The sequence below is a fragment of the Oncorhynchus nerka genome, linkage group LG6 (assembly GCF_034236695.1).
Source record: "Oncorhynchus nerka isolate Pitt River linkage group LG6, Oner_Uvic_2.0, whole genome shotgun sequence".
In the NCBI taxonomy this organism is placed as follows: Eukaryota; Metazoa; Chordata; class Actinopteri; order Salmoniformes; family Salmonidae; genus Oncorhynchus; species Oncorhynchus nerka.
The window spans coordinates 40,441,146-40,468,918 of NC_088401.1; the positions used below are offsets into that span (position 1 = coordinate 40,441,146).

A 27,773-nucleotide genomic window follows, 5' to 3' on the forward strand; every position below is an offset into this window, starting at 1 on the left:
ACAAGAACTAGTAGAACTAGTAGTGGTAGAAGAACTAGAACTAGAAGAACTAGTAGTGGTAGAAGAACTAGTAGTGGTAGAAGAACTAGTAGTGGTAGAAGAACTAGTGGTAGTAGTAGATCTAGTAGAATATCTAGTAGTAGAAGTAGTAGAAGTAGCAGTAGTTGGGGACATGATCACAATCGTGGCTGTTGTCTAGGTAGCCAGCCACGTTGTTCTTATGGTCTCTGCCTCTTAATGTAACTCACCCATTCCCCCTCTGCGTTTATGTTTAGATCCATTCAGGTTCCTCGGAGGCAGAGGAGGAGAATGACCCAGATGGCTGCTTTGTGTTCCGGAGGAAGGCCGGCTGTCAGTACTATGCTGTGAGTAGAGTAGCTGCCTGCCCTCCTGTGACTCAACTGCTCTATTTATAGCCCTTACGGCGCTCTCTCGGACGGCCAGCCACACACAGCCAGGGTTGCCACTGGTCCTGCTGCTTTTTTATCTTCCACATTCTGCTGGCCACACCAATGCCTTTCTGACGGAGCTTTCCTCCTTTGTCTCGAACTATCTTCTCTCGCTCTCCTCTCTCTCCCTGTCTCAGTCTCGCCTGGACCAGAGTGGTAACTGGCCATGGGTCAGCCCGTCGGAGGGCGGTTTGGGGGACCCTCGTTTCCGCTACTGTCTCACGTCTCTAACGGTGCCCCGGCGCTGCGTAGGGTTGGCACGGCGGCGCACGGGCAGAGGGGGCAGGTGAGTTCAGGCGCCCTTATTGCTCCCTAATTTGTGTCCTAGATGGCACCCTATTCCATATGTAATGCTGTACTTTTGGCCTCAGGTCTAAAGGTAATAGGATTCCATTTGGGACACATCCAAATCTCACCTTGTGGCTCTACTAGCCTGGTATAGTAGCCGTTCGTTTGACAGGATCCTATTTCTGTGCTTGATGGCGTTTAGGACAGGGAGTTCCCAACTCACGTTTGACAAAATTGTTGTTTGAAACACATTTGCTGCTATTCTATGTAATTTAACAAGACTCATTACACTTTTTCGATTTAATTATGATGATGATAATAATATACATGGATAAAGAAATTAAAATCTGGACCCTATTTCCTCGAACATTATTCCGCTATCAAATGTTTTATGGTCATTTACATGAACCTTCTTTGTAACTATACGTATTATCTGGTACAGAAAGTGATTTGAACAATTGACGGCGACAGTCACACATTGTATAAGATTACTTTCCAAGCAAAGTCCAATAATCCAAATGTGTAGCTCGGCTTCTGAATTTTAGAGGTATTCCGATGTGCATCAGTTGAATCTTCCTCTGTTTTTTTAATGCTTGTTTCTAGCCTAAACCATCGTGGTTTAATGCGTCGTTTTAGATTGTTTTTTTTTTCAATCGTTTTTAAATGTATTTTTACAATTATTATTACCCTCCCTTGATTTCGGAACCTCTGGTTTAGGAGATTACGTTTAGCCTGCGACTGTTTCTCGCGCGTGCCCACACGAGAGATATTGGAATCAACTATCAGGTCTTTGAGGAAGGCTAGAACTATAGTACCCTCATAGTGTGATATGCAATTACAGCTGCAAAATGTAATCACACTTATACCACCTGCCTGGGGTTCTGAATATATATCCAGAACTTACCGTCTTGTGTTTTAGGAAGATGAGTCTATAACTGCATCCCAAATCTAACACTATTCCCTATACAGTGTACTACTTTTGACCAAATGGCAACCTACTTTCCACCAATGGTCCTTTCTCAAAAGTAATGCACTATGTAGGGAATAGGGTGCCGCATCAGTCTTATCAATAAAGTGATTTAGGGTATGTTAACAGTTAGCCGCCAAAAATACATGTTTATAGGTTGATTTGCGTTATTTCGTTTAATTAAATACTGTAGGTGTCAGAATTTAACATCTGGTCACTCATAAAACCGGAACAGTGTCACGTTCCAAAAAATGTACAATGAGTTTATAGTTAGAAAGTGACTTGCGTTTAACGTCAACTAATGGCTTAGTGTCTAGTGGAGTGGTTCCCAAACTGAGGGGATCCACCACCATCAGTCTGCTGCTCTCTCCCTCCACTGAGACCGACCATCAGATGCAGGCACCATCAGCCCAGTAAAATTAAAGCCATTTAAAAATGGCTTAAAAAAAAAAAAAATATTACCTTGACTAGCCGGTACCCCTGTATGTAGCCTCATCATTGATATTTTGTAACTTTTTTATTTTTTACATGTTTTACTTTAGTTTATTTAGTAAATATATTCTTAACTCTGTTTTCTTTAAAAGTGCATTGTTGGTTAAGGGCTTGTAAGTAAGCATTTCACGCTAAAGTCTACGCCTGTTTGTTTTCGGCGCATGTGACAAATACATTTTTTTTTAGAAATGTATACTCAGCTGTGCGACATGTAATACAACAACGGATCTATTACTGGTGTGATCATATAGCCTAACTCAAATGTTGAAATGTGTACAGTACCAGTCAAAGGTTTACTCATTCCAGGGTTTTTCTTCATTTTTACTATTTTCTATATTGTATAAATATAGCAACGGTGTCAAAACTATGAAATAACACACATGGAATCATCTAGTAACCAAAAAAGTGTTAAACATATCTAAATATAATTGAGCTTCTTCAAAGTAACGAAACTGACTCATTAAGACCGCCACAGGAAAGGAAGACACAGTTACCTCTTCTGCAGAGGATAAGTTCATTAGTTAACTGCTCCTCAGATTGCAGCCCAAATAAATTCTTCACATAGTTCAAGTAACACACATCTCAACATTAACTGTTCAGAGGAGACGGTGTGAATCAGGCCTTCATGGTTGAATTGCTTCAAAGAAACCACTACTAAAGGCCACTAATAATAATAAGAGACTTGCTTGGGTCATGGAACAAGAGCAATGGACATTAGACCGGTGGAAAACTGTCCTTTGGTTCCAACCACCGTGTCTTTGAGACACAATCACCCAATTGAGATGGTTTTGGATGTTGGACCACAGAGTGAAGGACAAGCAACCAACAAGTGCTCAGCATATGTGGTAACTCATTCAACACAGTTGAAAAAGCATTCCAGGTGAACCTGGTTGAGAGAATGCCAAGAGTGTGCAAAGCTGTCATCAAGGCTAAGGGTGGTGGCTACTTTGAAGAATCTAAAATATATTTAGAATTATTTAACTTTTTTGGTTTTGGGTACTACATGATTCCATGTGGGTTTTTTAAAAGTTTTGATGTCTTCACTATTCTACAATGTAGGAAACAGAGAAAATCTATAAAAACCCTTGAATTAGTAGGTGTGTGACTGCTACTGTATATATATTTTTATGTTCCAAACAGCAATGCATTGGCAGGGCAATTCAAGCAAAGCCTATATGCAGTGGTAATGTATTGGGCCAAAAGCTTACCTCAAAAACCTCTGCTAAAGTACTGTTTTTAATTGGTTAATAATGTTGCATAGGCTTAGATTTTTTGTTGCTGCTTAAAAACTTGAGCGGTAGTTCTCGGCTTTGTTGGAATCCGTGATCTTGACTCAAAAGGTTGGTGACCAGTGTTCTAGAGTTTTCTCTGTTAACACTGTCAACACTTCCCTTTACTGTGGCAATTGTGATCGAATCCATGCAATATTAGCCACTTTCAATGCAACATACTGAAACAAAACAAACTATGCAAGAGATTTTGTTGTCGGCAGAACGGATCGGAGTTGGATTCTACACAGACCTTTGCGGCATGAACAACCTGCAGTTGGAGAATATGCTTATATACCATTGCCATATGTGGATCTTTGCCATTTACTCTGAACTGGACTGTTTACGACATGAGTAGATGCTCCTGTTTTGAGGTTAAAGCGTGTGCTGCGTGTAGCCATTTGTGCACATTTTGTTCATATCCTTTGCTAGTTAGTGAGTTATTAGCCAGGTAATTTATAGTTGGCTATAGGGGAGTAAGTGATTTCCCAAGAAAGCACAAAATGTGTACCTTTCTAGACATCTTTGAAACGCAAGTCAGGTAAAGAGCTTTATTTATTTTTATATGGGTCAGTGTTGTATTTTGAGACGGGCTTGAATAAGCTAAGTAGCCAATAGGGAGAGGGTAGTATAATTTCTGATTCTCTAATAATGGTATGGGAGTAATGTGGTTTATTTTTAAGTGGTTTCTTGCATCAAACACAACCTATTCAGTTGTCCCCTTTTCTGAAGCACAAGTGGAGGTATATGTTCTTTTTTTATTCAAAAGTCTGATGGAAAGCCTACATTGAAAACCACACATTGGCTGCTACTATAGGTTGAATGACAGAACAGCTATTTCCATGTTACTATGTTATGGGATTCATTTTCTCCAGAGTTTTTGATGGTAGGCCTACATTATGATGAAATAGCCACAGTAGCCTACATGGCCACGGTTAAAACTGTAACTTGAAGTGGGTATAGCCACAGTGATCATAGTAAATGTGCGTTGGAAGTTGCACAGAATTTTCACAAGCTCACGTTTGTGCTCAGACCTGAAATTTGCTCAGTGCCAGAAACAATTAGATGGATACATTGCTACTCCTCCAGACAAAAAATACACTACATGACCAAAAGTATCCTATTCCTCGCCGAACATCTCATTCCAAAATCATGGGCGTTAATATGGAATTGGTCCCCCTTTTGCTGCTGTAATAGCATCTACTCTTCTGGGAAGGCTTTCCACTAGATGTTGGAACATGCAGGGACTTGCTTCCATTCAGCCATGAGCATTAGTGAGGTCGGGCACTGATGTTGGGTGATCAGGCCTGACTCCCAGTCGGCATTCCAATTCATCCCAAAGGTGTTCGATGGGTTTGAGATCAGGGCTCTGTGCAGGCCAGTCAAGTTCTTCCATACTGATCTCGACAAACCATTTCTACGTAGACCTCGCTTTGTGCACGATGACATTGTCATGCTGAAACAGGAAAGGGCCTTCCACAAACTGCCACAAAGTTGGAAGCACAGAATCATCTAGAATGTCATTGTATGCTGTAGCATACTTTGAGCCGTGTAGCATACTTTTAGCCATGTAGAGTATATATATTTTTTAAGAAACTCAGTCCGGCTTTCAACTTACTCTTGAAAGTTGTAATAGTAGGATGCACAAGGTGCAATTTTGAAATTGGGTAGACCATAATCAGTTTCTCTTGCCATGTCAGTCAGTGCACACCTTAGCGAGCTATTTATAACTTGTCAGAAATGTCCAGATCAACTGGCCCATGTCAGATAACGTTTTTAGCTAAGTTTTTTAACCCATAGATTTTTTATGTTTGCGTCGCTTAAATATCACATGAATACACATTAGACATGACTCTCCACCAACAAGAGGGGTGTTGTTCATTAACAGTACTTGTGCCTATAGAAATAGATGTGGTGTCCGCGCATGCGTGATATGTTCCCTGTTGCTGGAGGGGGACCTGAGTGAAAGTTTGAACACCTGGTCTCTACGAGCAAACCAGAGCGGAGACACATTACTAAGGGACGCAGACTGTAGCAGCCAGTGTTGCAGACTATTTTTCAGATAATCACTAAATGACGTTTTGCCGTTGCCCCGATGATGCCACAGCACCAATTTGCCTTGCTGAAGTCCAACTGCGGTCCCCTCACCTGGCACACAGCCCCTCAGCTTGTGCTTCTTTACCCGTGTGTGTGCCGTTGCTGTGACATCTGTTTCATAGACAGCTTTTCCCACTCTCGTTTGCAGCATTGAGTGGGGAAACTCGCTAAATGTTTTCAAAAGCATAGAAATCCTCTGTCAAAACTCTCCAAAGGCAGCCTGAAAAGTAGCTGAATTTGATGCTAGCCTCCTACAATGAAAAGTTGTTGGAGGGGTCTGAAAACTCTAAATATTGCAACAATGTCGCTAAATTTGCAACACTGGCTGCTGCAGAGGGAGAGACAGAGGAGCAGCATGCAGCAGCGAACAATGGCTAAGCTAGCAACCGAAAAGCTTCTTAGCATTACTCTCCTGTTCTACTGGTTTTCATAAACTTCCTTTCATTGTCCTGAAGCCAAAGGCACAATTGTTATCATTTTAACAACCTATCCTAGTTCTTGCATGTTTAGATTTCCTATCTTTCTCTTGCATGTTCAGATTTCCCCACTAAGTTTCTAACGGAGATGTTTATCTCTGTCACATGAACCTGCTTGCACCAGGTGCGTCTTTTTTAGAACACGGTTTTCCCACTCTGTCGGAAATGCAATGTATTACATTGTCTACTTCATAACAGTAGTTTAGTTGCATGTTTAATAATGAGAAGACAGACTTGCTATTGTCACATTTTTTTTAAGCTAGTTATGAAAAATGTTCATTCCTTGTACCCATGCGTAGTTTTTTGGGGCTGTCGCATAATTTTACTGGAACTAGTTTAACCATTTGTTAACCTGTCAATGGGGGTCGCTTAGTAGGCAGCAAAATTGACGGTACTGTGATTTGTAAAGAGCGTCTTTCTGATTATGTTTCAGGCTGTTACTGGACAGAGCACACACAGACCTGGACAGCATTTTCCACAGCCTGGACTCGGACCCCGAAACCGAACCACTTCAAGACTCATCTTCCACAAGCTCTCCTCTCCGCAACGTAGAGCCAGCCAGTACCTCAGACGCCAATACCTCGGACCGAACCAATACTTCCAACAACCACCACCCCTCCTCCATCCCCTCTTTGTCGTCATCTGTGGACCTCAGTGAGATTCTTTTGAACATTAAGTCGTGCCGCTGGAGGCACTTTAGGCCGCGGACACTATCCCATCACCCCCTGGGTGGAGGCGACATCTCACGCTATAGAGGATTTAACCAGACTACATCCTCGGGACATAGCAAGCTCCTTGGGAGTGGAGTTAACACCCGACCCTGCACTGGCCCTGGAGCTACCCCCGTCATCGGTGAGTTAGTCCACTGTCCTGTGCTGGAACACTCATCCCTACCTAAGGAGGTTTATGCTAGTATTCAGGCATCAGGTAGCCTGCTTGAGAGTACTGAGTACTTTGTTTCTGTCACTCACTACTTTGCTTTACGCAATGCAGGTATAGGCCTAGCGGTGCATGCTAATTTGCTTCTGATTCCTGAATGTAAATGGGATTGACTCCAGCCCTGTGATGGGGTATGTTTCTGACATTCTGTTTTGACTTTTAAATATAACGAATAGTAGAGAGAACCTGATCCTAGATTAGCGCTCCTACTCTGAGATGCTTTTGACCCAGGGCCCATACGACTTTGGTAAAAAAAAATGTGCACAATAAGGGGAAAGGGGTACCGCATTCCACCCTCTTGCATTAGGGCACTATGTCGATGTTATGCAGGATATGCATTCTCTTTTTAGAAATTATCTTTAGAGATTGTAAAGAGTTTGTCAGGCAGGTAAAGGAGGTGGTTGTTTTGTTTTGACCTTGTTACACGATCATAATCTCTTGAATAGTTTTTCTGTTCTGGAAGAGCTATGAAGGTTTAGTGGGAAAAATCTGAATTCAGCAGGTTTTGAGTGTGTGTGGTGAGGGGTGTAATTGTAAAATTTCCCATGACTTGAATTGTGAGCTGCCATATTTTCATTGACCGTGTGTGTACACGTGCGTGCGTGCATGTCTGTTGCTGTGACCGTAGGGCTGTTGCGGCGACCTTATTACTGTCACAGCACCAGCGGTCATGAGTCATGACCGTAATCTCCTTTTGTGCACTCTGGTTGTGTTGGGAATACGCAAATCGCTAAAGACCATCAATTCGCTAATGGCCTGGTTCTCAGGGCTCTATATTTCCCGCTAACCACTGACATCAATGCACATGCAATCGAAAATCACATCTAACTTTAAAATGCACTGATTGATCAATTTGAAGAAAGAGAAGTTCAACAGGTTGTAACTGAGTATAACATGATTTTTGGGGATGTTTCGAAGCCTAACGCAACAAAATGGACATCACTTCATAAATTGATTGATTTAATTCCAAACATCCATAGGCATGTTGGAGTTTGTGCATACGCATAGGCCTATATATGAGCCCAAGCCTGGGGGGGAAACACTTTTTTTTTTTTAAATTTAAAAATTATAATGATTGTGACATACAATATATTTGTATTTAGCTGCACCAGACAGGATGCTCTTGCCAGCATACTTGGCGTGCAACATGTATGCTGTGGCGTGTATGGGCTTCAGGCAGAAGTCTTCATGCTTTTTGATGTGTTTCAGAACTACAGTTTCCTCTGCTTGGCGCAACAGTGAAGTGGGCAGGGCAGTACAGATTTCTTCTGTTACATCTGCAAGCAGAGTATGAACATCAGACAGGATGGCATTGTCTCCCTCAATCCATGCAATGATTACTGCTATGGGTTTCAGGAGTTTCTCGCTTCTTACCACTCTCCCAAAATACATCATCCAGGAGGATCCTCTTGATGGGGCTGTCCATATAGGCAGATTGTGATATGGCCATTTCTAAGAAACTCAGGTGTTGCTGGGCAGCTTCAATGTAGTGCTCTTATTCTTCTCACTTTGCTTCGTGGGGTAGATTGCTGCTTTAACTTGATGACCCTTCACATACCTAACCATTTCCTTGGCTCTCTTGTAGTGTATCCATGGTTTTCAGTGCCATGATGTCCTTGAGGAGCAGAGCCAATGGGTGTGATGTGAGGGTAGGACTCCATCCACTTTAGACCAAGCAACCTTCATGTTCACAGCAGTGCAAGTGCCTTCTGTGGTCCAAGGGCATTGACTGTCTTCAGCTTATCTGCAATGTAGAGACCGTCCGTGTCTGTTGTCCCTTGAGTCTATGCTCTTGTAGAATACTGGTTGAGGGGTGGAGATTATGTAGTTAATTATTCCTTGCCCACAAACATTCAACTCCCCATCAGAGATGATTGCAATACAGTCTGCATTCTCTATGATTTGCTTGACATTCACTTGAACTCTGTTGAACTCTGCATCCAGCAAATGAGTAGATAGAGTATGTCTGGTTGGAGGGGTGTATGTTGGATGATGAACATTGTGATATCTCTTCCAATACACATTGCCTGTGAGCATCAAAGGTGAACCTGTTGCATACACAGCTCGAGCAAGACATCCATCAGCATTTCTCTGACTACGTTCCTCCATTGAGTCAAAAAATCTTCTGATTCCAGGAGGACCATGAGCTGTTGCTATCGATAAGGTGTCTGATTCATCATTTTTACCTTGATTAGGAGGAGGGACTTATGTCAGAGGTTGCTTGTTGTGAGCACTGAGGGGACTTTATGCACTAGGCCAGATGATTCTGCGTCTTCGTTGCGTTCTAAACATATGATTTGACACAGTATTTGCAAATGTACACAGCTTTTCCCTATACCTTAGCTGCAGTGAAATGTCGCCACACATCAGATAGTGCCCGTGGCATTTTCCTGTGAAGATTAGGGGGGGAAATTGTTTTAAAAAACTCCTACAATTCCATATAAATAGTTAGATTAAACAACTTCTTTGTAAGATAAATGTTTTAAAATGAAACGTATGGAAACCGGTGAATTAACACCCACATGGTAGCAAAAACTAACTAGCAGAAATTGTTAACAAGTTAGAAATTATTTAACCTGTCTAGGACTGGGGTTTCATTAGCGGAATGAATGAAATTGCAGGGCGCCAAATACAAATCAACAGAAATCTCATAAATCAAATTTTTAGGCACCATTTTAAAGATAAAATTCTCGTTAATCCAGAAATCTCCACAAAAGATTGTTAGGTCACCACCAAGTCACAGGAAAAACCCTGCCATTTTTTCAGCCAAAGACAGGAGTCACAAAAAGCACAAATAGAGAGAAAATTAGTCACTAACCTTTGATCTTCATCAGATGACACGCATAGGACTTCATGTTACACAATACATGTATGTTTTGTTCGATAATGTGCATATTTATATCCAAAAATCTGTTTACATTGGCGTGTTACGTGCAGTAATGTTTTGACTCCAAAACATCCGGTGATTTAGCAGAAATAATCATAATAAACATTGATAAAATATACAAGTGTTATTCACAGAATTAAAGAAAGACTTATCCTTAATGCAACTGCTGTGTCAGATTTTTTTTTACTTTGCGGAAAAAGCATAATCTGAGTACGGCGCTCAGAGCCCAATCCAGCCAAAGAAATATCCGCCATGTTCCTTTGTCTTTAGAAATTAAAAGGAACGGAGCTCACGTGACTAAACTCAAGGCATTCTGCCAGACCCCTGATTCAAACAGCTCTTATTCGCTCCCCCTTCACAGTAGAAGCATCAGACGAGGTTCTGAAGACTGTTTGACATCTAGTGGAAGCATTAGATTAGGAAGTGCAATCGTACCAAATGTACACTGTATATTGGATAGGCAATCACTTGAAAAACCGCAAACCTCAGATTTTCCACTTCCTGGTTGGATTTTTCTCAGGTTTTCGCCTGCCATATGAGTTCTGTTATACTCAGACATCATTCAAACAGTTTTAGAAACTTCAGTGTTTTCTATCCAAATCTACTAATACTATGCGTATCCTAGCTTCTGGGCCTGAGTAGCAGGCAGTTTTCTTTGGGCACACTTTTCAACCGGACGTGAAAATAGCGCCCCCAAGCCATAAGAAGTTAATATGAAGTGGAAAATGCCAATGGAAAACACTGCTAGAAGTTAGGCCTGGGCTACCTGGCCTATGTATAAATGTGCCCAACTGGGGTTGTCTGATTTTTAGTTTTAACTGCCCATCACTAATGAGCTGTGGCGCTTCTCAGTAATTCAGATCTGCAAAGGGGAGGAGGAGGGTCGCAACGTTTTTAATTTTTACTGGTTATCTTGATCTCTGGCTCCCTCAACTCATTTGTCTTAATTATTTCATCAGAAATAAGTGTTTTTTACCCTAGCACTACACAGCTCATTCAAATAATCAACTAATCATCAAGCTTTGGGGAAACGCTGACAGATGTGTCTATATATGAAAAATGCATGCTTGAAAATATCTACCAATCATTTGGTTGAAAGGACAAGACTACTCTTGGTCAACAGATGTGTTTTAAAGTTGGGGACAGCCCTAATTCATACAATGAATGCTTCCTTATTAGAATACATTTAATTCCTGAGAATACATTCATTCCTGTTCTCCTGGCTCAGGTGTTGTATAAATGTTGTTGTGTAAATAGATTCAGAAGAGGTGCTGGGGTGTCAGGGTCATTGGCTATAGAGTAGAGGGGGAGTCTGCTGCATACTGCAGTGTCTCAAGCTAGAATATTGGCTTGATTGGAGTTTAACCGTGATAGTCATGTTAGTGTCTAAGGGTCAGAATATACCTCACAGGAATGTACGTTTTAGAATGCTGTTTGATGTCAGAAAGCTCAAATGTGTGTTTTCTTTTCATACCCCCTTGTGTTGTGCTAGGCCAGGCATTAAACTGCATTACAATTTTGGGGAGGCATTTTTTGCCATGTGAGCGTTGCTGTGTTTATGTTCACCTTGTCAGTTTTTGATGTCACTAGGCGGATTTGTGTTCGCGTAGGTTATGTTCTGGCAATTCAGTGGCTTTGACACCTGTTTTGCTTAGACCATAGGAGGTAGTTCATAGCTAACCTGTTTTTTCTCCTGATAAAGCAATCTTCAGGCTCAATTGTTCTGAAGGATGTATTTGTATGGACTCAGTCAAGTAAACGCTTTGACATAGTGACCTGATTAGATATTAGCAAACCCCACCTGGAATCTGGAAAGATTTACTCCCAAAGCAGAGCGGCTGGTTAAGTGTAGGATGTGTATTGAGAATGTATTTTAGATAATGGAGTGGCTACGATAGTTTCTGTATCCCAATTTTCCCAGGATAAAAATAGATATTTCTGAGCATTTTTTTCCCCGTAGCAGAGTGCCCACTCCGCTGCCTACGTACCAGCTGTGTGGAGTGCTCCGCTGCCACTCCCCCCTCTGATTGCCTTCGTTAATGGGTTGGCCTACCAACTTCATGTTTTACACAAAACTGTTAGAACTATTGCATTCCGTGCCTCAGTAAGTATAAGCACCATTTCATGTTTGTTCTTCAGGAGGGGAGTAGGCTAAATGCAGCTATTTATATGTTTTACACAAAATACATTATTGACATATTTGTACAAACAGGCAGTCGAGTGATTTCATGTTCTTCTTAGCTGACGAGTTACATGCAGCTATTTACTCTGGCCAGAATATCAGCATATATTGCGACACAAAACAAACTCATTGTCACACACTTTTTACCGGTCCGTATACACGCTCAGCTGCCTAGAACGTTCGGCTGCCCAGAGGTGGAAATCAGCAAGACACACACACAGACCTGCTCTCACTTGGAGCCAAAGCCAGACCACTGGTACTTCACACCAGCTTGGTGAAGATATTAAATGTTGATCTAGATGACAAGCTACAAGGTCAGTCAGCCTTGAAGGAGGCGATAAGACTAAACGTTTTGTATATATGGGAGTGGCATATAGCCTACTGTGTGCACTGTGCAGGTATTTCTTTGCTTTATCTATGACTGGCGGAGAGAGATAGGATCTGCATATTACCTCAACTCTTCATTATGCTGTGTGTATAACCCTTGTGTGTTATAACACTGTTGTCCTGTATTTGTGTAGCGTTCACAGCAGAGCAGTACCAGCAGCACCAGGAGCAGCTGGCCCTGATGCAGAAACAGCAGCTGGAGCAGATTCAACATCAGCAACAGACACAGCCCAACACAGACACATCCTCTACTACTACTACATCCACAGCAACACCACCCAACACACAGGTCAGACACCACTCCTTTACACACACCACACACAAAGCTCCAAAATAGCCCTGTTGGTGTGTATTTCACCCAGCGTTTCCCCTACCATTGTAAAGGCATGGCAGGCCCCCCTCTAGCCCCTCCATAAAATATATTAGGGGAAACACTGCTATCATTCCTTTTGAGCATTTTATTTCTTCAATGGTATGTAGAATGTCTGACTTGGTCTCTTTGTCCTCCCTCCCCTCCAGTGTATAATCTCTAAGACATTAGACTCGGCCAGCGCCCAGTTTGCTGCCTCTGCCCTGGTGACCACGGACCAGCTGATGGCCTTCAAGGAGGAGGGGGTTCTGGGAAGTGGAGTCAACGGGGTCCTCCCAGGCTCAGGTGAGCAGCACCGCTGATCTGTCGTTCACTTCATAGCAAATGAAATAAATGAGACTGGGGAGTTAAATGTTAGTAATTTTAGCAGACGCTCTTATCCAGAGTGACTTAGTCGACCACTTATCAGTCATTGCAAGTGTTCAATTGAGGAAGTGTTCAATGTATCTTTTGTAAATGTATTTTGTCTTTCCCCATCTCTGTCAGGAGTGTACAAGAGCTTACACCTGGCCAGCACCACCCACCACCCTAACAGCAACCAGACTCTCACCCCTCCTCCATCAACCCCCACCTTCCTCCAGCCCTCGTCCAACCACTCCTCTACCTCTCCGTCCCCTGTCACGGCCTCTTCTCTCACATTCCCTCCCAATGCCCATCACACCCACCTGGGTAATAATGCTGCAAACACCTCCCCCACCACCACTCAGGTCCTGATCGCGAATAACATCCGTCTGAGCGTTACCCCCTCATCCTCCTCCCCTGCCCTCCCCAGCCTGGGCGGCACCACCACACGCCACATACCCAGGGCCCTGGGAGCCGTGCCCTCCTCTGCCTTAAAGATGGCTGCCAACACCAACTGTCAGATGCCCAACAATGTCACCGGGGCTTCTACCATGGACATAGGATCCAGGTGAGATAAGTTGACATTCTCTGACTGATGTACTATGTATGTCTCGCAAGTGGTACCCTATTCTCTGTAGTGCACTACATTTCACCACAGCCCTTTGGGAAATGGTCAAAAGTAGTGTACTTTATATTGAATCTGGTGCCATGTCTTGATTGCCTAATGTCATGCCTAAGCCATGTGTCTAGTGGGAGCTGTGTATTATAACAAAAAGTTTGACACTGTTTGTATTCCTCCTCCAGAGATAATCACAATCAAGACAAGCCAGCTCTAAACAGTATAACTGACAACACAGTGGCCATGGAGGTGACGTAGCATAGTGGTGGTGGTGCAGCTAGCTGCCATGACAGGCAGCCCCAACACTACCCAACCCTCTGCTGCACAACCAGTTATTTGCTTAGAGTCTGCTGCTACCCTCTGAGTTCACTCTTTAGGTGCTGTGCACCGTAGCATTGGGAATGCAAATAGGGCAGCAGGGGGGACTCCACACACATAACGGACTACATACGTAGTACGGACAGACACGTTTCCACGGCAACTGTGGGAATGTATTGTTGCAATTCTCATCTCATGCTTTTTTAATATTTGTTTTGTTTTTGTATTCGTTAATGAGTAAAAATTGACATCTTGTAAAATATGAATATGGCAAAATAGTATCTGTACTATAACTACATATTTGTAATACCCCCTTGTATATACGTTACTTGAATACAGAAACTTATTCATTTGTGATGTTTTGCACTTGGGAATGAAAAGAAAAAAGCGATAAACTATAGATGAAAGTTTCAAATTAAGACGTTTCATCACTTGCATGTTGCAGAGCCTGCTGTTATCTATTTATTGTGCTGTGTTTACAGTTTTTTTATTTTGTTTATTTGTACACTGTACCTTCATTGGTTCCTGTGCTGTAGTAAATGTTAGGTAGCTACGGACTCCTGGGTATTTTGTATATTGTGAACACAAAGCAGGTTTTCCCCCTTTTGGGTCCCTGTACTTCTTTGGATCATATGGAATTCAATAGTGACATAAAGAGACTCTTTGGGGATGAGGGGAGCCAGAGGAGAAGGTCGGCTTTGGTTCACTTTACTCCGTGTGGTTATATCTCTTCCCGGTATCTTCCATTTACATTGTTATCCCAATACAAGTAACAAAACTAGGGATGAAGTCTCTTCCTGCTGCTTCTGATTCAAAGCACTATTTCTCTTTTTTCTAATGATTTGATTGCTATTTAATGCTGCTTTTGTATAATTTGTCCCTAGTTTTCATGCAATGGTATCTCTCCCCCCTCTCACAATTCATTTATTTTGTAAACAGAATTGTTATTTTTGTATTTTTCTTGTGGTAAAAAATGATTAAGCTTCTTCGTATTGAAAGACTTCATTATTTTGTTAATTGTTCATGCATAGGTTATAAGGGCGGTGAATGACAGTTAAAATTGCTGTACGTGTATCATCATTCCAATTTCTGACAAGAAAAATCTTGAAGGGGGTTAGCTAATTGAGAAAGGGTTTCTCTTTTCTCCCCAGAAGGATGCAAGGCCAAAAACCACAAGTATCGGGTGCCTTCCCTTGGGGAACTATGTGTTCTCTTCTGTGAAGAGTAGGGCACAAAGACAGTGCTGCTAGTAGTACTTGTCTGTGTCGTCACAATCTGAATACCCAGTCCAATGGCAGGATTTATCCTTGAAGTTTTCTTGTCCCACCTGGAGGCTGAAAAAATATATATTTTTGTGTGAAAAAAAGTGACCGAACTCTCACGATAAAATCAGACAATAAAGCCCAGGGCATTATGTGGATTATGTGGCTCGCTGTCTTTTGTTGGTTGAATGTCATGGTCGTGTGTGGGTGTGTAAGCTAAAAATCTACATCTGAATAAAAAAATTGTCATTTTGAAACTACTCATGTCATACAGTGTTGTGTGTGTGTATTGGAGTAATAGTATTGTTTGGAGATGCTCTCAGGTGTATGAAATCGAACACAGCCATGCCATCTCCATAGACGAACATTGGCAGTAGAATGGCCTTACTGATGTGGCACCGTCATAGGATGTCACTTTTCCGACAAGTCAGTTTGTCAAATTCCTGCCCTGCTAGAGCTACCCCTGTCGACTGTATGTGCTGTTATTGTGAAGTAGAAACGTCTAGGAGCAACAACGCCTCAGCCACAAAGTTGTTAGCCACACAAGCTCACAGAATGGGACCGCCGAGTGCTCTAGCTCGTAAAAATCATCTGTCCTCTGCAATACTCACGACCAAGTTCCAAACGCCCCTGGAAGCAACTTCAGCACAATAACTGTCATGAGCTGGGTTTCCATGGCCGAGCAGCCTAAGAACACGATGCGCGATGCCAAGCATCGGCTGGAGTGGTGTAAAGTTCGCCACCATTGGACTCTGGAGCAGTGGAAAAGCGTTTTCTGGAGTGATGAATCAGCTTCACCAAAGGATGAATCTGGGTTTGGCGAATGCCAGGAGAACACTACCTGCCCGAATGCGTAGTGCCAACTAAAGTTTGGTGGATGAGGAATAATTGTCTGGGGCTGTTGTTCATGGTTTGGGCTAGAGCATACATTGACATTCTAGACAAGTCTGTGCTTCGAACTTCGTGGCAACCGTTTGGGGAAAGCCCTTTCCTGCTTTAGCATGACAATGCCCCTGTGCACACATACAGAAATGGGTTCTATCGATCTGTGTGAAAGAACTTGACTGGCCTGCTCAGAGCCCTGACCCCAACCCCATCGAAACCTTTGGGATGAATTGGAATATCAACTGTGAGCCAGGCCAAATCGCCCAACATCAGTGCCCGACCTCACTAATGCTCTGGTGGCTGAATGGAAGAAAGTCTCAACATCTTGAAGAAAGCCTTCACAGAACAGTGGAGCAGCAAAGGGGGGACAAACTCCATATTAATGCCCATGATTTTGTAATGAGATGTTAGACGAACAGGTGTCCACATGCTTTGTTTGTAAATTATGTATTTTTTAGTGTGCCCATCTGTAAAAAAAAAAAGACAATTGTACCGTCTGGTTAATAAAAATCAGTTTTACTTTTTCTCCCCAATTTTGTGGTATCCAATTGTTAGTAGTTACTATCTTGTCTCATCACTACAACTCCCGTACAGGCTCGGGAGAGACGCAGGTCGAAAGCCATATGTCCACCGAAACACTACCCAACCAAGCTACACTGCTTCTTAACACAGTGCGGCTCGTGCGCATCCAACCTGAAAGCCAGCCGCACCAATGTGTCGGAGGAAACACCGTGCACTTGGTGACCTGTCGCTAGTGCACTTTGAGACGAGGATATCCCTACCGGCCTAACCCGGACGACGCTCGGCCAATTGTGCGTCGCCCCATGGACATCCCGGTCACAGCTGGCTGCTACAGAGCCTGGGCGCAAACCCAGAGTCTCTGGTGGCACAGCCCTAGACCACTGCGCCACCCGGGAGGTCAAGATTTATACTTTTACTTTTGATACTTTTACTTTTGATACTTTTTTAGCAATTATATACAATTTTGATACTTTAGAACTTTTACTTAAGTAGTATTTTACTGGGTGACTTTCACTTCATTTTCTATAAAGGCGTCTTTACTTTTAGTATGACAATTGAGTACTTTTTCCACCACTGGGTGTGATCCACATGGTGACTGAATTCGAATTCTATTTGCGGCACGATTGCTTTTAAGGAGAAAACGCTCCACCGCTGCGCCTCAATTATGTCTTCACTTTTAAGTCTTTGTTAACATGTCATTTGTGACTACATTTCCCAATTCAGTCTTGTGTACCATTTATAAATGGGCTTTTTTTTGTACATTTTATAAAATGATGGACTCAGAGCTTCAAATGGTATATCATACACTGCAGTTGGGGGAAACTTGTGAAAGTTCTGTTTATTTGAATAGGACAACTTGTTATTCCACACTTGCTCTCTAGCTCTTTTTGTAGTACGCCCATTAAGCCTTACCCCCACCAATCTCTAAGTATTCACATGAGGCCATGAGAAAAACTGAATGGTTAAGGTAGTGTGGTCTAAGTAGAAGTCTTCAAGGTTTAAGGTTGGCTAGCTAGCCTTTAACTAGCAATACAAATGGATTTCTGACAAAATGAGATACGATTTATAACATTAGCTGGATTGGATACTTAGCCACTTAACTAGCTAGCTAATGTTAACTAGCTAACAGTAGGCATTAACTAGCAATGCAAACAACTTTCTAACAAAATGAGATATGAATAATATATGTACATGAAGCTAACGTTAGACTTACCCGTATACATGAATAAATGCTTCACGGCAGACAAACTCCTTTGATTAAGTAAAATGTCCTCTGCAGTTTGCGTTTTGTCTGCTCAGCTTTTTTCGGAAGTTGTGTCATGTCGCTCCAGTTCACACTGACAATTAGTTGCTCTCAAGGCCTGTTCAAAAGTAGTGCACTATGTAGGGAATAGGGTGCCATTTGGGACGTGCCCTAAAAACATTGTAATGAGAAAGCTTGATTGGTGGTTAAAGAGGGACTGAATTACCTTACCTTGGCTGGGCTGAGGGGGTCCGCTCCGCTTGTGTGGAATCAATGATGAACTTACTGCGTAGTGTCCCAAATGGTAACCTGTAACCCCCTATATAGTGCACTGTTTTGAGTGCGATTTGGCACACAGGCCATACCTCCAACACAATGCAGGGCGCTCGGCTGCTCCACGCTCATGTGTGAAGAAAAAAAAACAGCACACACACAAACATTTTCCCGCTCTTAGAACCCCCCAGTCCCCCATGGGAATGGAACCCCTCAACTCTGATGTTGCAAGCGCCATGCTCTACCAACTGAGCCACACATGACCTACCCTCCCAGCAACACACACACACACACACACTGCTCCCAGGGAAGATTCACCATGACAATGCTGTGCTGTGAACATACATCCATGTAGCACATGGTAGAATTACTCTGCTTTACATTAACTCTTCAACGCAAACAGCTTAAATATAAAACTCTCTCTCTCCCTCTCTCCTTGGCATGGGTTTAGCATTCAGAGTATAGGAAAAAAAATGTAAAGCGTTGCCCAAAATAACCCTAATGACAACACAAGATCCAGCTGTTTACCACCACTGGATCAGATGTCTTCATCAGGGAGGGGATTGGAAGGGCTGATGGCCAAGCAGGTTTAACCCCTCTCTTTTTCTCCCCCTCTTTTCCTCTTTCTCTCTACCCCCTCGCTGTCCCACTCTCGGCCCCCTCTCTCTGTCCCCCTGGCCAATAGGTGGAGAGTAGTCTGAAAAGGAGTCAGGACGTTATTGATTCATACCATGGTGCTCTCTATGATATGACTTCCCTGTCAATGCAATGGAAACATCTGTGGTCCCTCTTTAACTCAGAATTAATTTTACATCTGGAGAGAGATAGCCTTTCCTGTATAACATGATCGTGTTACTCAAGGATTAATTATGATTCCTGTCTCAGTAGGGTAGATGCTGAGAGAGATGGAGGAACATAAAACACTCTTGGACCCTGGTCAAAAGTAATGCACTATAAAGGGGATAGGGTGCCATTTGGGATAAAATCCTATTTCATTCTAGTGAGGTGATGTAGTCAGACTCCGGTCTGATTTCAAGCTGGTTCTGTCTTCACCTTGACATGCATTGTGCATTGTTTGAAGCTGTGAACATGATGCCGTGGTAAACAGAATCTGCGTTCCAACGGTATGAGCGGTGAGTAGTTTTGGCCCTGAATGATTCTGTGGTTATATCAAAAATGGCACTCTTTTCCCTTTGTAGTGCACTACTTTTGACCGGGGTCCATAGGGCTCTGGTCAAAAGGAGTGCACTCAATAGGGAAACGGGTGCCACTTGTTACGTAGCTACAGAATAATTCAGAGCCAGAACTACTCTCCCCTGTTGTCACCATGGACACAGTTGTGGTGTGAGATCAATCTGTATTAAAATGTTCCGTTTCACTGGATGTCTACTCTGCAACACCCACTCACCTTTGCTAGGCTGAAACAAACTTGATTCTCCTCCATGTGAGGAGTTTGGGGCCAGCCAGGCTAGATGTAGTAGCCAGCCGGTGCTATTGTGCTTGTGCCATCCTCGAGAGAAAATTGCACTCAATATAGAGAGAGGCCATTCTCTTTGCTTGGTACCATGAGTGTTACTCTGCTCAAGAGGAGAAAACACTTATGGCAGCCTTTTACAGAGTTATCAGTAACATTGGGTTTTTAACAGGAACACTGGGTTTTTATTGGCCGGTCTAAGAGTGTTCACTGTTGGATATTTTTCTAGTACTGTTTATTCCAGCAAGAGAGCTCAATCAGTAATGTATGTTTGTGTTTCCGTATGTGTATAGATGTTTTATCTGCAAGCTGAAAATGTTTTCGAATCTAAACTGGGTATTTATGCACACGTGTGTTTGTGCGTTTGTGAGCCACTGATTTTTCTCAGTGTCATGTGAACCTGATGAAGATGGGCTGCAGTGACACAGGACATTAGTCAGTCTGTGCTGCCCTGGGGACACAAACCATAGGACAGAATGATCAAATCAAAGTTTATTTGTCACGTGCGCCGAACACAACAGGTGTAGTAGACCTTACAGTGAAATGCTTACTTACAGGCTCTAACCAATAGTATAAAAAAGGTATTCGGTGAACAATAAGTAAGTAAAGAAATAAAAACAACAGTAAAAAGACAGTGAAAAATAACAGTAACGAGGCTATAAAAGTAGCGAGGCTACATACAGACACCGGTTAGCCAGGCTGATTGAGGTGGTATGTACATGTAAATATGGTTAAAGTGACTATGCATATATGATGAACAGAGAGTAGCAGTAGCGTAAAAGAGGGGTTGGTGGCGGGACACAATGCAGATAGCCCGGTTAGCCAATGTGCGGGAGCACTGGTTGGTCAGGCCAATTGAGGTAGTATGTACATGAATGTATGGTTAAGGTGACTATGCATATTTGATAAACAGAGAGTAGTAGCAGTGTAAAAGAGGGGTTGGGGGCACACAATGTAAATAGTCCGGGTAGCCATTTGATTACCTGTTCAGGAGTCTGATGGCTTGGGGGTAAAAACTGCTGAGATGCCTTTTTGTCCTAGACTTGGCACTCCGCTTGCCATGCGGTAGTAGAGTGAACAGTCTATGACCGGGGTGTCTGGGGTCTTTGACAATTTTTAGGGCCTTCCTCTGACACCGGTTGGTGTAGAGGTCCTGGATGAGGTAAGGTATGTAGGTTGTGTGTGTGTGTGTGTGTGTGTGTGTGTGTGTGTGTGTGTGTGTGTGTGTGTGTGTGTGTGTGTGTGTGTGTGTGTGTGTGTGTGTGTGTGTGTGTGTGTGTGTGTGTGCGAGGGTGCGAGCGCGTGCGAGTGCGTGCATTTGTGAGAGAAACAGAGAGGGGGATAGAGAGATAGATAGAGGTAAGTTAGGTGGTATGTAGGGGCCTCGGAAGAACAATCAGAGACACATGTATAATAGGCAATAATAAATTGTTTCTCCATCTTGATACTTTCTGGATGATTAGATTAGCAATTTTCCAATCATTTTGTACTAGTGAGGAAGATTGCACATGCTTGATTATTCTTGCAAGCAATAGTTAGGATAGCAATTTAATTCCTGTGTCATTCAGTTTCAACTCTATGTGAGCGCAGTTGCCACAGCAACGTTTTACCCTCATCTTCAAGATCCATACTTTTCTGATTCAGTTTTCTTAGAAATGAGTAAGGAAGGTTTGATACAGTACTATGTATAGAGCAGCAGAGAGTTATATGAGTGGGACTGGTACTGAATGTACAGATAGAGTTTATGGTACAATAAGTAGCTTTGTAATCAGTGTGTGTGTGTCAGTCATTTAGGCAGTCAGACCGCTCTCCCGTGAAGCAGAGAGGGGTGATGCTGTCCTGTCACTTCAGAAGAGGTACTTACTGACTGGGAGAGAGGCGGATGGTTGGTTAGTTGTGTGATTGAATTAACAGCCTCCGGTATTGTACTGTACAGCCTCTCACAACACATCCCCCTCAGGCCAACTCCCCTGTCGCATCTCAAATGGCACCCATATTCTCTATATAGTGCACTACATTTGACCAGAGCCTATGTCAAAAGTAGCGCACTCTAAAGGGAATAGGGAGCTAATTGGGAGGCACACCCATTTCATCATTTTGTCTATCACGCCGCTTATCACTTGGCACAAAAGCCCTAGAATTATTATAACATTTTATGTGCACTACTCCATCAATAATGCCTTTAATGGAAAAGGGCTGTTCAGAATGACTAGCAGTTTCACATTCACACTGCGCTTCTGTAGTGTGTGTTCGGCCTGCTTTAAATGAGCTGCTTTATTGATAAACCATTACATTTACGAAAGTCAAAGGGACCGAAAACCATCCTGGTCCTGATTGCTTCGTCTGGGAGAATGCATTAATGTATGAGCTGTGTGTTGGGTGAGAGGAATCACAATAAGGTGACGATGGAGGACTGAAACTCTCGTCTCTGAAATGTCAAATTAGATGCCTTTTCAAAAAGATGTTAGGGTTTATTATATTTATTTAATACTTTTCTGTTGTAGCCAAACATAAAGTTAAGTTAAGTAAAATGTTACCAATTTCCCTTCTGGGATTAATAAAGTATATTTATTGTCATGTTATTTTCCTTTGGGAAAGGATCGTTTAAAAACTAGTTCAGAGGAGGACGCTAGATCGGAAGTCCAATAGACACTGGGACACTCTGCAAAGTAAAATATGTGTCTCAAATGGCAGAATAGAGTGACATTTGGGACGCACACAAACAATAGTGAAACAGAGCGATATTCAGTGTGGATATCAGTGCCAGGTTACATGGATGTATGGATGCTTTTCCCATTGTCCCAAAATGGATGTTTTGTGCCAACAGACAGACAGGCAATGGCAAACACTCCTCCTTCCTCTGTATTGACAGACAGGTATTTGAGTACATCTTCTGTGGATAGACTAGTGGATGAGTGATGTGACCTTTCCATCTATCCCAGGGGACAGGAAGAGGATGGTCTTTCCCTGACAAAAGTTTGAAAAACAGCAGCCGGCAGGCTTCTGTTGCTAAGCAGCAAGGCTTCAGAGTGACAGTGTGTCAACAATAAAAGACAAATGAAAAATACATGGCATTTGAGTCCGTCGGAGAATGGACGCTTAGGATTGTATACAGCGACACCTGTTCCACCAATTATGAAGACATGGACTGCATCCCAAATAGCACCTTATTCCCAATATTCCCTTATTCTCAATTCCCACCTTATTCCCACCTTATTCCCTTATTCCCAACTACATTGGGAATACGGTGCTGTTTGGGACGTATGATTGTTTTACCAACAGTATGAACATTGCTCAACACATTATGTAATGAGAGCAGCCAATTGTCACATTATCTGTGTCAATAGACAGCTCAGCCTTGCGTCTATCTATGATTGATCCATCCAACAGTCAAAGGCAACGTGAGGGTGGGGATCAAAGATTAGGGGGGCATCCCAAATGGCACCCTTTTCCTTATATCATGCACTATATAGGGAATGGGGTGCCATTTAGGACGCAAACCTAGGCCTACTTCACATTGACACACTGAAATGATAACATTACGCCTTAAATTAGAAATGTGTTAATGTTATTATTGGTGGATTGTACTCTGCCTCTGTGGTGTGGTGACCTCAGCAGAGCAGCATGAATGAATAAATTCAGCATTATCGCCATGTGCTAGTCATCAACGCCAACCCAAATGGAAGTTGATTGCTGTTTAATTGACTTTTATGGCTCCTATCAGAACACATTACCTTTGACGATGTTGTTATGACGATGTTGTCACATTGACGCTGTTGTCACGCACGCAGGGTTCCAAGGGGTTGATGAGCTCATGTTCAGGTGATAAAGGAGCGTGGGCGTCCCAAATGGCACCCTGTCTCCTCTATAGTCCAGGGTCTGATAGACTCAGGGGATTCAGAATTTGTGTGTGACAGAAAAAGAACTTGAAGATGATGAGAATATAATACACAAAAATATATTTTGTCAATAAACTGCATTCTAAAACAGCATGCATGAGACAGCTGAAGCATAAGAGAGAGAAAGAGAAAGAGGGAGAGAAAGAGAGAGAGGGGGGGGGGGGAATGAAGAGATGGAGGGATAGAGGCAGAGAGTTGACAGGCAGGGAGGCAGGGATTCACACACACCTGTTTCCTGGTGATGGTGAGAGATGGAGAGAGGGATGAGAGTAGAGAGACTGAGAGGACCCACAACAGAGTCACTGTTCCTCAGCACCTGCCTCTCCTCCCTAGCTACATCCCTCCCTTCCCTCTACCACCCACCAAAGAGGGCCCCTCTCAGAACAGGCTTCAGTGGCTTTAAGGGGGATGGTATGTCCTCTCTCTCTCTCTGCTGCATTTGAAGCTCTGATCCAGACAAACAAAGAGGGATTTTTACGGTTCAGTTTAAAGCCAAAAACATCTCTATATATGCCAGGTAGGCTACTTCCTCCCAACAGTGGTTTTTGAAGTTGTTTGTCTCCCCGTTCATAAAATGCTACCTGCATGTGGCCATTATCTAGCATCTCAGCTAGATACCAGCTCCACTAGTCTACTAGAGATGGCATCTACTTCTTCTTTTTTCTGAGACTGACAGTAAAACGTCATTTCGTCATAAATCCACTTTCCTTCCTCATCTTAGGATAAAATTTTAAAAACTGGAACATTTTGAAAAGCAATTTTCTACAAGGACATACATTCTTCCCGTCAATGGTCAATCGAAGGTACTTCATCTTGAAATACAGAATGCAGTTTGAACATAATAATTACCATGATTGCAATGCTTTGTCTGCTGTCTTTGCTGGTATTTTTTTATTTATTTGCCTACGTAGACAAATATTGTAGAAGTGCTTTGCATCATCTTTTGTCCTCCTGTTCAAGAGTCCTTACATACTGTAACAAGAATATACAGTGTCTTCAGAAAGTATTCATACCCTTGACTTATTCCACATTTTGTTGTTTTTTGACTGAATTCAAAATGTATTAAATAGCTTTTTTTCTCACCCATCTACATGCAATACCCCCATAATGACAAATTGAAAACATGTTTTTAGAATTTGTTTGCATTTTGTTTTTCATGAAATAGAGAAATATCTCATTTACATACGTTTTCACACCATTGAGTCAATACATGTTAGAATCACATTTGGCAGTGATTACAGCTGTGAGTCTTTCTGGGTAAGTCTCTAAGAGCTTTGGACTCCTGGATTGTACAATATTTGCACATTATTCTTAAAAAAGTTCTTCAAGCTCTGTCAAATTAGTTGTTGATCATTGCTACACAGCCATTTTCTAGTCTTGCTGTAGATTTCCAAGCCAATTTAACTCAAAACTGTAACTAGGCCACTAAAGAACATTCAATGTCATATTGGTAAGCAACTCCAGTGTACATTTGGTCTTGTGTTTTAAGTAATTGTCCTGCTGAAAGGTGCATTTGACTCCCAGTGTCTGTTGGAAGGAGGTCTGAACCAGGTTTTCTCTCAGATTTAGCCTGTGCTTAGCTCTATTCCCCCCCCCCCCAAAAAAAAAATCCCTAGTCCTTACTGATGACAAGCATACTCATAACATGATGCAGCCACCCAAGGGCATCATTGGGGGGTGGGGAAAACATCAGGTGGGGAAAACATGAATGATTCATGGAGCCCTAGCCTGGTAGGGCCCCCTAAATGTTTAGAGAATTATTTGTTTATCATTTTAAAGGTGTTTTAAAAATCTGTGATGAAAATTAAAACGTATAACCATAATCAGATCAGGCTTCTCTATCCAATCATCCCAACGTGTGTCTACTACATGAAGTTGAAACAGTGGATCTTGGAGGTGAGGCAGTTGTTTTGTAGCAGCAGCATAACTAGACCATTTTTAACTTGTAAAGTTAGGCACATGATGACTTAGACACACTTAAATACGTATCCTATTTGATATGTATACTATTAAAACTTTTTTTCTTTCAGTAGTAGATTTTTAGTATAGTAACCTTTGTAGGAGAGAACATTAACCCTAACATTCCCTTTGTTACCCACTTCCTAGTGCCTAGAGTGATCCAGGTAGGCAGAACCTCAGCAAAAAGCTGTCAGACAGACTCTGATGCAGAGGAGAGCAGGAAGGAGGAAGAGGAGTTAAGGAGTAGCAGCAGTGCCAGTGAAGGAGTGACAGAAGAGATTGAACAAGCAAGTAATAAGGGAAAGGAAGAGTATGGACAGATTCAAAGTGAGGAAGATGAGGTTTTAGATTATCCAGCACTGTGGCCAGAGAAAGTACAAGACCATGAAAGAGAAGCTATTGTTTGCAGACTAGCCAACAGGTGTGGCGAGGAGAACTGTAAAAAAGTCATGCCCCCAGACTCAGAAGGCAAGCTATTCCCCAACTATTTACAGTACAGTAAGTCAGCAAATGGAAGAGAAAAGGTGCGGAGAGACTGGCTTATTTATAGTAAGAGTGTAAAGGCATTATATTGCATTCCATGTGTTATTTTTTCTCATGAGCAAAGTAAACCATCACCCAGTTCTCTGAATAGTAAGGATGGCTATAAGATATCATCAGTGAAATGGCAGAGAATGTATGACACACTACCAGAGCATGAGGATGGTGTGTCTCACAAGAACTGTTACTGGAAATGGGAAAAAAAATGTGCAGCATACCGTAACAACAGCTACAGGTATAGACAGTCAGCTGCAGAAACAAATCCAGTCAGGAATGTATAAAAACAGAGCACTTCTAGAAAGGATTGCGGATGTGACACTGTTTATCTCCTGTTGAACTTACTCAGGAATGCTCACATAAGGTCTTGACACTACAGTTGCAGTTTCACAGATGCTTGTTCTCTGCAGGTACCACATTTATGCCTGCAGTCCACATAGTTCTGGATTTTGTATTATTTTGGGGATGTTATTTAGGCATATATTTAAGAATTATACATAGGGCAGAAGAGGTTTAGCCTTGTTCATAAGAGTTGGTAATCAATTATTTCATCTGAAACATGGATCATTGGTAATTTCTTCATTACAACTGACTACAATACCATATATTAAAAATAAGTCACCCATTGTGTAGTTATTTATAATAAAGCATCATAAAAATCTCATGACACAGACAGCTTTTGTGAATATTTGCAATACTGTTAATATAGGAAAATGATGAGGGTGGAAACTAGAATCTGCACAATTGTAGTAGAGAGCAGCAGAAGCTTATAGTTAGTACATTTAATAAAACTTACTGTTCAGTACGTTATTTTAATCTGAAACATTCTGATTTCTATGTTAGGGGCTCGGCAGGTTTTTTTCATGGTCCCCAAAAATAAGAGTGGTACTCAGTGATGGATTTTCCCCAAACATAACGCTTTGTATTCAGGACATAAAGTACATTTCTTTGACAATTTTTGGGGCAGTTTTACTTAAGTGCCTTGTTGCAAACAGGATGCACATTTTGGAGTATTTGTATTCTGTAGAGGCTTCCTTCTTTCCACACTGTCATTTAGGTTAGTATTGTGGAGTAACTGCAGTGTTGTTGATCCATCACAGCCATTAAACTCTGTAATCGTTTGAAAGTCACCATTGGCTTCGTGGTGAAATCACTAGGGTTTCCTTCCTCTCTGGCAACTGAGTTAGGAAGGACGCCTGTATCTTTGTAGTGACTGGGTATATTGATACACCATCCAAAGTGTAATTAATAACTTCACCATGCTCAAAGGGATATTCAATGTTGTTGTTTTTTTACCCATCTACCAATAGGTATTCTTCTTTCCAAAGCATTGGAAAACCTTCACTGTCTTTGTGGTTTAATCTGTGCTTGAAATTCACTGCTCGACTAAGGGGCCTTACAGATAATTGTATGTGTGGGGTACAGAGATGAGGTAGTCATTCAAAAATCATGTTAGACACTATTATTGCACACTGAGTGAGTCCATGCAACTTATTGTGACTTGTTAAGCATATTTTTACTCCTGAATTTTTTAGGCCTTAACAAAAGGGTTGAATACTTATTGACTCAAGACATTTCAGCTTTAACATTTTTTTTACATTTGTAAACATTTCTAAATACATAATTCCACTTTGACAT

General features: G+C 42.1%; 1 protein-coding gene across 4 annotated transcripts in view; it reads left to right on the plus strand.

Moving 5' to 3' along the window:
* LOC115130439 (enhancer of polycomb homolog 1-like) overlaps window positions 1–15,501 on the plus strand; it is a 77,792-nt gene extending 62,291 nt beyond the window's left edge. For all 4 annotated transcript variants that reach the window (XM_065019558.1, XM_065019559.1, XM_065019557.1 and 1 more), the window contains 7 exons: window positions 276–365; window positions 587–735; window positions 6,471–6,889; window positions 12,567–12,721; window positions 12,952–13,087; window positions 13,289–13,712; window positions 13,949–15,501. In XM_065019558.1, coding sequence (XP_064875630.1) covers window positions 276–365; window positions 587–735; window positions 6,471–6,889; window positions 12,567–12,721; window positions 12,952–13,087; window positions 13,289–13,712; window positions 13,949–14,021 — 1,446 coding nt within the window. In that variant the 3' untranslated portion in view covers window positions 14,022–15,501. The remainder of the gene's footprint in view (window positions 1–275; window positions 366–586; window positions 736–6,470; window positions 6,890–12,566; window positions 12,722–12,951; window positions 13,088–13,288; window positions 13,713–13,948) is intronic.
* Window positions 15,502–27,773: the final 12,272 nt, after the last annotated feature.